This window comes from Cololabis saira, chromosome 14 (genome assembly GCF_033807715.1).
Source record: "Cololabis saira isolate AMF1-May2022 chromosome 14, fColSai1.1, whole genome shotgun sequence".
In the NCBI taxonomy this organism is placed as follows: domain Eukaryota; kingdom Metazoa; phylum Chordata; class Actinopteri; order Beloniformes; family Belonidae; genus Cololabis; species Cololabis saira.
Window position 1 is genome coordinate 1,298,871 of NC_084600.1, and position 12,810 is coordinate 1,311,680.

The following is a 12,810-nucleotide window of genomic DNA, read 5'->3' on the forward strand; positions in this document are numbered from 1 at the left end:
GTTCAAGGCAACGGAGAGATACACTAGAGGGATCATTCTTTTTGGTTTGGAACGCTTCATCTGAGATTATTACTAGAAAACTTAAAACGTATACCAATTTTTTCCATAAATCCTGCCTCAAGCTCCTTTAAGATTAAGATTCCCAGAATATTCATATTTTTTGAGATAGGATATTTGAGTTTTCTTAAGCTGTAAACCATGATCAGCAATATTAAAATAATAAAAGGCTTGCAATATTTCAGTTGATTTGTAATGAATCCAGAATGTATGACATTTTTGCATTACAGAAAATAAAGGACTTTATCACAATATTCTAATTTTCTGAGACAGTCCTATATTTCTGATGATTCATTCACTGCTGTCCAGCCAAAAATAGAGTTATCCTGATCATCCTGTTTAAATTGTTTACATCTACATGCTCAATGAAAATGCTGTCATTCCCTGTCACAGTCGACCACGTTCACAATTTGTCTAACTATAAAAATGCACATATTTTCACAAGCTCACTGAAAGCAGATCTCAAGATACATATTGACTAGTATTTTAATAACATTTGGACATATCTAAGCAGCCAGAAGTGCATGGGGATAGGACACGCCCACCTTCACGTTGATGCCTTTGTTTGTCTGACTGATGCTGGAGATGGAGGAGGGCGGGGCCTGGCCCGAGCCGGGGGTGGAGCCGGGGTTGTGGGGGGAATCCAGAAGGCTCTCCTGGGACCTCCGGACATCAGACAGACTGCACAGCAGATCCGTGCCTCCCCCTCCCCCTACGATGTCTCTGTCTCTGTCCCGGTCCGTCTCCCGGCCCACCAGGCCCAGCCCCAGCCCCAGCCCCAGCTCCGAGCCGTTCAGGGACCCGGCCACGTGGCCCTCCTCCCCGATGCCCGAGTCCGTGTGGGGGAGGCCGGCCCGCGGGGAGTCGTCCACCGGCGTGGGGGTCTGTTTGTCAGAGTAGGCGTTGGACGGGTGCTCTGGAGGGACGAGGGAGGAATCAGGGATTATATGGGATATCTTTTAAAACACAATGTGGTATCATTTTTTGTTTATTCATTTTCTCTTAAATAACCAACATACAAAACATTCATAACAACAAGCCTAAAAACAAACAACCCCCTCCCACAAGGTCCTCAGTAAAGGTACTGGACAGAAAATATGTGAATACATAAAATAAACAGTAATAATAATCAAAAGTAAAGAATAAAAGAAAATAAAAGGACTTAACTCAAGGTAAAAAAAAGGAAGAAAAAAAAAGGAGGCAGGTATACAGTGGGGAGAACAAGTATTTGATACACTGCCGATTTTGCAGGTTTTCCCACTTGAAAAGCATGTAGAAGTCTGTCATTTTTATCATAGGTACTCTTCAACTGTGAGTGATGGAATCTAAAAAAAAATCCAGAAAATCACATTGTATGATTTTTAAGTAATTAATTTGCATTTTATTGCATGACATAAGTATTTGATACATCAGAAAAACAGAACTTAATATTTGGTACAGAAACCTTTGTTTGCAATTACAGAGATCAGACGTTTCCTGTAGTTCTTGACCAGTTTTGCACACACTGCAGCAGGGATTTTGGCCCACTCCTCCATACAGATCTTCTCCAGATCCTTCAGGTTTCGGGGCTGTCGCTGGGCAATACGGACTTTCAGCTCCCTCCAAAGATTTTCTATTGGGTTCAGGTCTGGAGACTGGCTAGACCACTCCAGGACCTTGAAATGCTTCTTACGGAGCCACTCCTTAGTTGCCCTGGCTGTGTGTTTCGGGTCGTTGTCATGCTGGAAGACCCAGCCACGACCCATCAATGCTCTTACTGAGGGAAGGAGGTTGTTGGCCAAGATCTCGCGATACATGGCCCCATCCATCCTCCCCTCAATACGGTGCAGTCGTCCTGTCCCCTTTGCAGAAAAGCATCCCCAAAGAATGATGTTTCCACCTCCATGCTTCACGGTTGGGATGGTGTTCTTGGGGTTGTACTCATCCTTCTTCTTCCTCCAAACACGGCGAATGGAGTTTAGACCAAAAAGCTCTATTTTAGTCTCATCAGACCACATGACCTTCTCCCATTCCTCCTCTGGATCATCCAGATGGTCATTGGCAAACTTCAGACGGGCCTTGACATGCACTGGCTTGAGCAGGGGGACCTTGCGTGCGCTGCAGGATTTTAATCCATGACGGCGTAGTGTGTTACTAATGGTTTTCTTTGAGACTGTGGTCCCAGCTCTCTTCAGGTCATTGACCAGGTCCTGCCGTGTAGTTCTGGGCTGATCCCTCACCTTCCTCATGATCATTGATGCCCCACCAGGTGAGATTTTGCATGGAGCCCCAGACCGAGGGAGATTGACCGTCATCTTGAACTTCTTCCATTTTCTAATAATTGTGCCAACAGTTGTTTCCTTCTCACCAAGCTGCTTGCCTATTGTCCTGTAGCCCATCCCAGCCTTGTGCAGGTCTACAATTTTATCCCTGATGTCCTTACACAGCTCTCTGGTCTTGGCCATTGTGGAGAGGTTGGAGTTTGTTTGATTGAGTGTGTGGACAGGTGTCTTTGATACAGGTAACGAGTTCAAACAGGTGCAGTTAATACAGGTAATGAGTGGAGAACAGGAGGGCTTCTTAAAGAAGAACTAACAGGTCTGTGAGAGCCGGAAGTCTTACTGGTTGACAGGTGATCAAATACTTATGTCATGCAATAAAATGCAAATTAATTACTTAAAAATCATACAATGTGATTTTCTGGATTTTTTTTAGATTCCGTCACTCACAGTTGAAGAGTACCTATGATAAAAATGACAGACTTCTACATGCTTTTCAAGTGGGAAAACCTGCAAAATCGGCAGTGTTTCAAATACTTGTTCTCCCCACTGTAAATACATATATACATATAATACAATACATGTGTCAATTGCAATTACAATTAGCCCATTTCCTGTATAAGAACAGCAAAGTCACAAGAAAAGGGGCATTGGAAATAAACAGCAATTAACTGTCATCTAATCTTTGTTCATGAGAATCATTGGGCAGATTGTCCATAAAATGTAAAAAGGGTGACCACATGTCATTAAATTCTTCAACTTTAGCTCTAAGAATGTATGTTAGTTTTTCTAATACTAGGTGTGAAGACGTCTCTTTTAACCAGAATTAGGACTCTGAACATCCTTCCACTTCAAAGCTGTTACTCTTTTGACTTGTAACAAACCAAAATCTATGAGCTTTCTTTTCTTTGCATTTACACCAAAGTCTTCAGGGTTTATATGTAATCTAGGTTCAACAGGAATTGTACACTCTGTTAATCTTGAAATCAGGCAAAGGGTATCTTTCCAAAATTCCTGGAGTTTCTTACATTCCCATATACAGTGAAGCGAAGTGCCTCTTTCTATGTTACACTTAGGACAATTGTCTGGAATGTTGGGATTAAAATGATTCTAAAGAGCCATTTGTATTGTAGTAATCTGCCTCTTGTGTTAATACTCTGGGTTTGGGCTAGATGACAGGCCTTCTCCCATTATTCTGTGGATATACAGTATCTAACTGTAGATCATTCCTCCAAGAGCATAAATAAGAATGGGAACTTTCCTGCGAACCGTTCAAAAGTATGTTATACAGCTTTGATAATTGGCCCCTGCCCTGTAAATGGTTAACTGTAAATTGTTCAATAACAGATAAACGTGGTATAATTACACAAATATAATATCTGCATTAAATAGCTTGTAAAGAAATTATACCACATTATGTCTGTCTTTAAAGATTCAATTTTGCCATTTCTCCTTTCTTGTAATCTCTCATGTTTCAGCCAAGTATCAGTCATCCTTTTTCTTTCTTCACTTTTTCCAATGACTTGAATATGTTGTTGTTTGCCTGTAATCTGCTTTTGACTGAACCAACTCAGCAGTGTCTCATCAGCGAGTCGCCGCTAACGGAGTGGAAGCAACACGGACCGTAAGAAACAACCGGATTACCTGTGCTGGTGGGGGAGTTGATCTCGTGGCGGATGCTTCTCCCTGATAGGCTCGTAGATCTGCCAATCTCTCTCTGAGGCTCCAAAATGTCTCGGTACTTTGACACCATGAGAACTGAGATGAAGTAAACCACTGCCAGCGCTAGAAACTGGGCCTGCTTACTGTCATCCTGCAGCAAAGGGACAGGAGAACAGTTTTTATTTCTTTTTTGGACAATTGTATATGTACGGAAGAGTATTAGGGCCAGGCAAGAGAAAAAACATTTGAGAGTGGAAGATTTTTTTTATTGTGCACTTCAAAAAAAAAGACGAAATGTCGAGAAAAAAGTCGAAATGTTGAGATTAATGTTGAAATACAATTTCGAGAAAAAAGTCGAAATTTCGTGAATAAAGTCGAAATTTCGCCTTTTTTCTCGACATTTCGACTTTTTTCTCGACATTTCATCTCTTTTCTCAACATTTCGACTTTTCTCTCTCGACATTTCGACTTTTTTCTCGAAATTCTAATTCAACATTAATCTCGACTTTTCAATTTTTTTCTCCACATTTCGACTTTTTTCTTAAAATTTCGTCTTTTTTCTCAACATTTCGTCTTTTTTCTCAACATTTCGACTTTTTTCTCGACATTTCGACTTTTTTCTCGACATTTCGACTCTTTTCTCGAAATTCTACTTCAACATTAATCTCGACTTTTCGACTTTTTTCTCGACATTTCGACTTTTTTCTCGAAGTGCATAATGAAAAAAAAATCTGTCTCCTCTAAAATATTATTTTTATTTTTCTCCTGCCTGGCCCTTATAAAATATTATTTTTATTTTTCTCCTGCCTGGCCCTAATACTCTTCCGTATATATGAGACCAAAGAAGAACTGTATCTAAAAAAAACACTTACAACATCTCTGAAAACCACAGCTCGCAGACGATTGATGTCGACATCCTGCAGGAGTCTGTCTGGATCCTGCTGAGGGCAGAAGAGACATGATCAAAGGTGGTGCAGGTTTCTGTGTCCGACTGTAAATTGCCAGTGTTGCGAGCCGTGTGTGTGATTTGCGAGCCGTGTGTGTGATGTGTTTGTGGTACCTTGCTGGCGGAGGAGGCACTGTGGAGGCTGTCCTGGGACTTGCTGCTGGTTAATGACGACTTACACGTACGATCTCTCTGTCTCTGCCGGCACTCCAGGCAGTTCCTCACTGCTACGCAGCAAACTGGGGGACGCACAAACACATTAGTGTCATGGAACGGCTAGGGCTTGCAAATTCACAGTTACTCAACCTTAAAGGAAAACAACGGAAGGGAAAACAACCACATAAAAAGGACTTATTGCTCTCTTGCACCAAATGTTGCCTGGACACGCTGCGCAGAAAAAGACACAATCTTTCAAATTTGATGTAGATTTGAACCACTTTTTTAATTTACTTTTTGCTTATTTGGTAGCAACAATGCACATTAATTAACATTTCTGTAAATGCGCCACAATTAGCCGTCTTGCACCGTTCATCTGCTCCAACAAAGACTTTAAATTATTGTTCTGTTGGGAAGTTTTGATGATAAATTTTGACAAATTTGGTGAAAGGAACTTTCTGTGTGGAGTCTTAAGGCTGAGTTTAGTGTTCTGCGTTAAATCAACACATAGCCTACGCCATAGCCTGACCTGCACCTCCCAAAAAATGTAACTACGCGTCGAAGCGACGCAGACCCAACGCAGGCCGAGAGGGCTGTGATTGGTTCGCTTGGTAGCAACGCATTTCCGGTTCCGGTTCGTGAAGCAGTCGTGAACTTTCAGCGCTCTTTTCGTCGTGTGTGTGTGATTTTTTTTTTTTTTAGGTTGTTTTGTTTTTTTGCACAATAGTTATCCTTATCTCTTTGATTCACTGTGACCGGAAAAACCGGAGGCTAAACAAAGTATCAACTAGCGCTCTGGGGGAGTACTGCACCGCGTCACAGCAACGGCGTAGGCTCTGGGTTGGTTTAACGCAGAACCATAATTCAGGCTTTAAACCAACGCAGAGCCAACGCCGTTGCCGTGACGCCGTCGTGAACCCTTCGGACTTCTCCGTCACTCCATTTCACCGCGGTGCAAAACCCCCCCAGAGCGCTAGTTGATACTTTTGTTTAGCTTTTCAGGTCACAGTGAATCAAAGAGATAAGGACAACTATTGTGCAAAAAAGAGCTCCCCTCCCCCAAAAAAAAAATCACACACGCGAAGAAAAGAGCGCTGAAAGTTCACTACTGCTCCATGAACCGGAGCCGGAAATGCGTTGCTACCAAGCGAACCAATCACAGCCCTCTCGGTCTGTGTTGGGACTGCGTCACCTCCACGCGTAGTTACATTTTTTGTGAGGTGCACGTCAGCTGGTCTTTGGCCTTAGATGAAGCACTCTGGTTCCCTTCGAGTTGACCTTTTTAATCGATGACAGAAATATGATCAAACAGTGAAAATGGAGCCAAAAGCCATTTCCAAAGCTGCATACTACATACTGCATACTACAAATGACATACTGCATAATGCGCATACAAAATTCCCGGCAGTCATTGTAAGTAAACAGTATGCCACTTTCATAGCAACACTGCACTGTACTCAGAAAGTGGTCAGGTGACCACTGGGCCTGGTTCTGCTGCAGCGGCCGACAGCATTATGGGATGCAGTATGCAAGACTAGACATCTGCACAGACATTTTGAAAGATTTGTTCATTTTCTTCATACAGACTGTGGACTCTGCAATTACTAGCTGTCTAAATACTACGCACCTAATTTGAGTCAAATTCATGTGAACTAGTAGAATCCTTACGTAATGCTATCTGATGGTTTATTCAGGTAATTATAAAACCTTAAAAATGTCATTTTTAAATTTAGAAAGCATGACGACATTAGATATTTGGTGTATTTGTGTCTTTTGATCCCTGATTCGAGGAGGAGGAACTTCGATTGCCTTTAAGTGTACAGTGTATTGTGAAATTCCTGCCTATTTTGAGGCGTCTTCAGTGTGAAGAGTTTCATTGCTCTGGAAAGTAAAGTAGGTCAGACCGTAGGTCAAATATGTAATCAGAGGACGACTCTGACCCCATCTATGCCGTGCACTTGTTAAGGGTTGGGGTTATCCGTTAAAGCCCAGATTCAGTGCGTTCAGATCCTTGTCTGCCTAGACCGGGGGTCGGCAACCCCCACCCACGCTCTTTCAGAAATGTTTGAAAATGGAAATAGATGGGGGAGGGAAATAACATTTTTGTTTTAATGTGCTTTCTTTCTCAGGTTGTGACTGAGGTAACAAAGATGTTTCACACATGTGTTAATTCATGACACAAGTGTTTTTAGCAATAATGTGCAAAAATGGCCTATTTCTATCTTGCAAAATTAAATGAAACAAATATAAACCTTTGAGCTTTGAGAAACCGGACTGTAAATTGTGTAACATTGCACATTCAGTGCCACGTGACCATTGCTGCTAATATTAGCCGTCAGCTGCGGTCTCACTTCAGCAAGGTAATGAAGGTGTGAGTCTGTCTAACCACAGAGCCAGACATGTGCGTTTGCCAGGTACTGAATGTGTTTTAGCACACACCGAGACGGAGGCACTGCCTCATCAGCCCTCCTGACGACATGTTCTTCTCTGCTTCGATCTCGCTGAAGTTCAGGGAGCTGGCGAACACCAGCACGTCCACCATAGCCATGAGACGGGACAGGAAGGTGACCGCCGTCTCTGAGGACATCCCCTGCGTGGCCTCGATGTTCTCCAACTCCGTCTGGGGACAGGAAAGAAACAAAAAAAAAGCACAACCTTGACAGTTATTCAATGAACCCAAACATGGAAATACAATCAACTGGAGGCTCTCGCTGTGGTTTAGGTGAGGTGGTGAAAACCTGGAGTATCCTTCTGTTTTTGGAAGGAATGAACCTTTAGGATGTGTCGATGTGACACCAAACAGTCACAGCGGTTTGAGCCAAACCTTCAGCATCATGCTGCTGCGTTAGAGGATGGAGTCTGGTGCAGAGGTGGAGAATCCAGGTGCCAGAAAGTAAAAGTCCAGTCCAGCAGTTGTTCCAACCAAATACTAAGGCCCAATCCCAATACACCCCCTACTTTCTACCACTAGCCCCAAAAATGAAGCCACAGGCGTAGGGCCCTTGTAATGTTCCCTAGGGATTGGGACACCACTTGCTACGTCACTGCGTGGTTTACGTTCGGGTACGTAAGCGACTGTAGTTACGTTTGCACAAACGTCACACCATATCAGGAAGCCCAGAGATAAAAGCTGTTTTAATTTCAGCTGTAGCGCTGTTAATATGCCACTTTATTAAGTTTTAATGTTTTTTCAGGCATAAAAGTAACCGTTAAGATCCCCAACCTGGGCTCAGTTTATCCAAATAACGCCTGTTAAGAGATTTGCTCCGATGTTTTCGTGCATGAGAAGAGCCGCCGGCTCGGGAGCTGATTTATGGTTCCGCGTTACACCAACGCAGAACCTACGGCGTAGGTTCTGCGTTGGTGTAACGCGGAACCATAAATCAGTCTTTATTATGGCGAGATCTGAAGATACAACGCAACGAGTGATTATATACATTCACTGAGTGAATATTATGAAAGTAAAATATATATTTCTCGCTAGAAATGTAATCAAAACACATTTTTATGCAGAAACTAACTCAAAATATTGATTTTATTTACTAAAAATGACAAATGTCCGCCATGTTTTTTTTTTTGATTCAGTCTGCAAATGATGACGTAAAGCATTCTGGGAAATCTTTCTGGCCGTCGGTTGCGAAGTCAGCATCTGAAATCCCTGGCTGTGAAGGGCTAGATTCATACACACTAGCCCTCGTTATTTCCACTATCCCTAGATGAAAAGAGGAATTGGGACACCACTACCCTCATGGGAACGTGCAAAATTTAGGAGTAGGGCTGAAAAGTAGGACTAGGGGGGGATTGGGACTGGACCTAAACCAGCTCCTCTGCAGGTAAATGGTAGGTCCTTAGTGAAAACCCCTGTTCTAAATGTACAGGCTGATCCAGAAACACAGCAGGGTTTTTACTTTATGGCATCTGGATTAAACACCTCTGAAAAAAACAACCAATTCCCATGTTGCAAACAGCAGAAACTGCTGTAGCACTGTCTTCACGTGCTTCTTCAGAGGGTTGGAACAACTGCTGGACAGGATTTTGACTTTCTGGCACTTGGATTCTCCACCTCTGGTCTGGTGACATGAGGGCTGGACACAACACACAGGAAAGCAGCCTGACGACCGGAGGTGACGGGAACACTGGGACTGTGGCTACCGGTCGTGGTACAGACACACAAAAAGCTCGTCCTGGATCAACCCAGTTCATTCACAACTAAACAAAGTCCCCTTTACTCAAATACCAAACATAAATCAACCAGAAGCATAGTGTAGCACGGGCTTACACTGAGTGTGTGATTTGCTGTGTCACAGCTTCATCAGGCAGGATGTGCTGGGCTGTGAGGAGCCAATAAAAGTATTTGAAGGCTCGTCAGAGGAAAGTGTGCACAAAGAAACAACTAGTGGGGAAGAACAGACACACAGGGTGAGAACAGCAGGGCTGGGGTTGGTGCTCTTAGCTCTTCTGGTGATGATGAGAGAGTCTCAGGCTCCGTACGCACCTCCACCCCTGCGCCTCCTCCCCCAGGAACAGGGGTCACCTCCTCTCCCTGTGAGCCCCTCAGGGGCCCGGCTCCTCCTGCCTTCTTTAGTGTCGATACAAATGGGACATTCTTAGCAGATGCAAACCCCCACCACTTTTGGAAAACACTTTCTTTTCCCTTTTTCACATCATGTAACTGACGCTGGATCCGTTTTGTAAAATCAAATAATCATTTTCCTCTGTTTTTTCTTTATTTTTATTATTATTATTATTAATTGTCATTATTATTATAATATTATTATTATTATTAATCCACCCCTGGAGATTTTACACTGTTCTCCTTCCTCCAAAGTATGTCAGGATATTACACACACCCAGAAATAAATATAACAAGTATAACGTGGAAATCTGATTAACAGCATCGAAGCACAACGAGGTGAAACACTATGGATGTCAGACAGGCAAGGGTTATGGTAGTTGCAATGGTGAATAAACCAAAATAAAATGTTAGTTGAATAGAAAAAGAGGAAGAAACAGCAACTTACAGCGTTGGCATTACTCTTAGAACTCTGTACATGCAGAACAGACAAAAACAGACAAGAAAATACACAATACATGTAACACAGAGAGGAAAAAGATTACAAAGTATAGATGGTTAAAATAAATCGGAGTTCCAACTATCAAATTAAATTGACTGTTAATTGAAAAGGGTTAGAAGAAAATTGAAACAAAAGTTGAAAAACGGTGTTAGATTTAAGTAAAAAGTATGTCGTTATTGATGAGAGGAATCCAGGAGTTCTCAGAAGTTTAATTCACAAATGCTTATACTTTTTATAGTTTAAACAGTTAAACAGCTGATGAAAACACCGTAGGCTGATAGAAGCTTACAGACACAGACAGTTAAGCCGTGTGAGGGGAACAGCGGTGTGAGCAGAGAGGAGAGCCCGGTAAAGAGCTGCAGCTCTCCCTCCGGCCACCGGGGGGCGCTGCACAGCCACTTACAGAGGGGGAGGTGGCGGCCGACAGCAGGGGCAGGATGCCTCCACAGGCTATGATGATGTTGTCCACCATCTGGGAGATGAGATGGATGGTGTTGTGGACGAAGATGATGTTTTCATTGCTGTTTACGAAGTCCATCACTGACTTGGTGGAGTGGCTGCAAAACAACAACAGAGGTTTGAGAGAAGGCTCGTTACCTGGCCGTGTGGCCGAGCTGCAGCAGCCGGACCCCGGATTCACACTGGAAGCGCCACAGGCTTCATAGGCAGTACTGGAGTTGAGGGGGGATGAGAGGGGGTGGGATCCCCCCTGAAATAAAAACGGTCCAAATCATCCCCCCTGTAAAACTGCCACCTCCCCTTTCCATCCCTTATGTCATTTCATCAATGAATGTGGTTTTACTGCTATTTCAACATTTAGAGTCATCACCAGAAAAATAACTTATTTGACAATTTTCACCTGTTTCAAGTACATTTTCACTTGAAATAAGTAGAAAAATCTGCCAGTGGGACAAGATTTATCTTCTTATTACAAGCAAAAAAATCTTGTTCCAGTGAAGTGAAAATCTACTTGAAACAGGTGAAAATTGTTGTTTTTTCCAGTGATGAGTCTTGTTTTAAGTGTAATGGGATTTTTTTTACTAAAATTAGACATTTTAACTAGAAATAGGACAAATATTCTTGTTAAGATTTTGAGTTTTTGCAGTGATCCATTTTACTTATCCTGTGAAGGACAGAGTCATATTGATAAGTTCAGAAAAGTGTTTTTTATTGTTGTGTTTTGATGTATTTGATGTAAGCCCAGTGGATATTTAAAGCTTACAGAAGGCTGCATTTAACTGCTGCTATGTCATTCCTGCAGTATTTCTGCAGGTGTTTTGATCAGTGCTATTATTTGTAATATATTATATTATTTGTAATCAGCACAAATTATCTGTCCCCATATGATAAAATCCACCATCCCCCCTGATTTCTTTTTCAACTCCAGTACTGGTCATAGGAGTCCAGTTCCCATTCATCTTCTATGAAAGCGCGCTGCGAGAGGCGTCCGAGGCGTCGGGAGCATCAATTTGAAGTTGAAAAATCTCAACTTTATGCAAATGAGCAGCGGCGACGCCGAGGCAGCGTCCAATCACAGACCAGGATTCCCGAAGCGAGAACTCTCAATGCAGATTGTACTTTCATGTAAACACAAACGTACACTCACTCACATGCACACATGAGCAGAGCTGTGCACTAACAAACTTATTTTATCAGGAATTCATATATTTCATCCAGGAAACTGACATTTTAGCTGATTTGACTGCTGTTTTTACCTGAACTGCTCATGTGAAACACGTATCTGATGGTTGAGGAGCTGGATGGTCCCAACGATTTTATCGATCAATCCAACGCAAAATAATTAAAAACCGTGGTTATTAATCACAAAACACAGTTTAAACAATCAGTGCGTTTACATGGGAAGTTTTGTCTTTAATTCAGAATTAAAATTAAATCCGATTTAAAATGATTAAAAATGACCATGTAAACACCTCATTACGAATGAAAATGGCCATTCCGAATTAAACTTAATTCCGAAGTAAGTGGATGGTTTATTCCGATTTTAAATCAGAATAGAATAATTCCGCGATCATGTATGCACTCATTCCTCTTTAATTTAATCCTGGTCTTTCTTTCTGCTCGTTCCCTCTCCCGTCTGTCTCCATGACGCTTATATTCCGCGCTGGGCTGGTTTTCCAAACAAAGTTTCAAGATGGCAGCACGCAGTAAACGCTGGTATAGAGCAGAGACCATTTATTTAATAAATAGCTTGGAGGACCTGGAAATAATTAAAAGAACAGATGGCAGGAAACATCAAAATTGTGAGCTTTTCAAAGTTGTAGCGGCTAAGTTAGTTTTTCTTCCGGTAAACGTAACTTCCGGTCCCCCCCTATCCAATAAGAACCTTCCCAACCCCCAGACCTTCAGAGGAATTGGATAAAGACCATCAAACGTGTTTTCCATGTAAACCTTAGTTTGGAATTACTATTTCCATGTAAACTCGAAGGAAAATAGTTTGATTCAGAATCATTTAATTCCGAATTCCGTATTAAAAAACATCATGTAACCGTGGCCAATATGACCAAATCCGCTGGGACCCGGTGTGTCAGTGTTCACTCAGACAGACTGCAGCTTCACCGGGACCAACGATGATGGTTGATGTTGATCCAGGACCAACCTGGTTAAGTATCATCAGACTCCCTCTTATCTATGCGGA

The 12,810-nt window shown here is 42.3% G+C and overlaps 1 protein-coding gene across 11 annotated transcripts in view; it reads right to left on the reverse strand.

Moving 5' to 3' along the window:
• The window catches only part of LOC133459446 (neurobeachin-like), a 176,825-nt gene that overhangs the window by 42,598 nt on the left and 121,417 nt on the right, over nucleotides 1–12,810 (reverse strand). For 4 of the 11 annotated variants that reach the window (XM_061739376.1, XM_061739374.1, XM_061739375.1 and 1 more), the window contains exons 25-32: nucleotides 10,558–10,711; nucleotides 10,101–10,124; nucleotides 9,575–9,658; nucleotides 7,519–7,699; nucleotides 5,038–5,162; nucleotides 4,850–4,918; nucleotides 3,960–4,128; nucleotides 603–973 (exon numbers count right to left, since the gene is read on the reverse strand). In XM_061739376.1, coding sequence (XP_061595360.1) covers nucleotides 603–973; nucleotides 3,960–4,128; nucleotides 4,850–4,918; nucleotides 5,038–5,162; nucleotides 7,519–7,699; nucleotides 9,575–9,658; nucleotides 10,101–10,124; nucleotides 10,558–10,711 — 1,177 coding nt within the window. The remainder of the gene's footprint in view (nucleotides 1–602; nucleotides 974–3,959; nucleotides 4,129–4,849; nucleotides 4,919–5,037; nucleotides 5,163–7,518; nucleotides 7,700–9,574; nucleotides 9,659–10,100; nucleotides 10,125–10,557; nucleotides 10,712–12,810) is intronic. The other 7 variants (XM_061739381.1, XM_061739380.1, XM_061739382.1 and 4 more) reach the window with 5 other exon arrangements.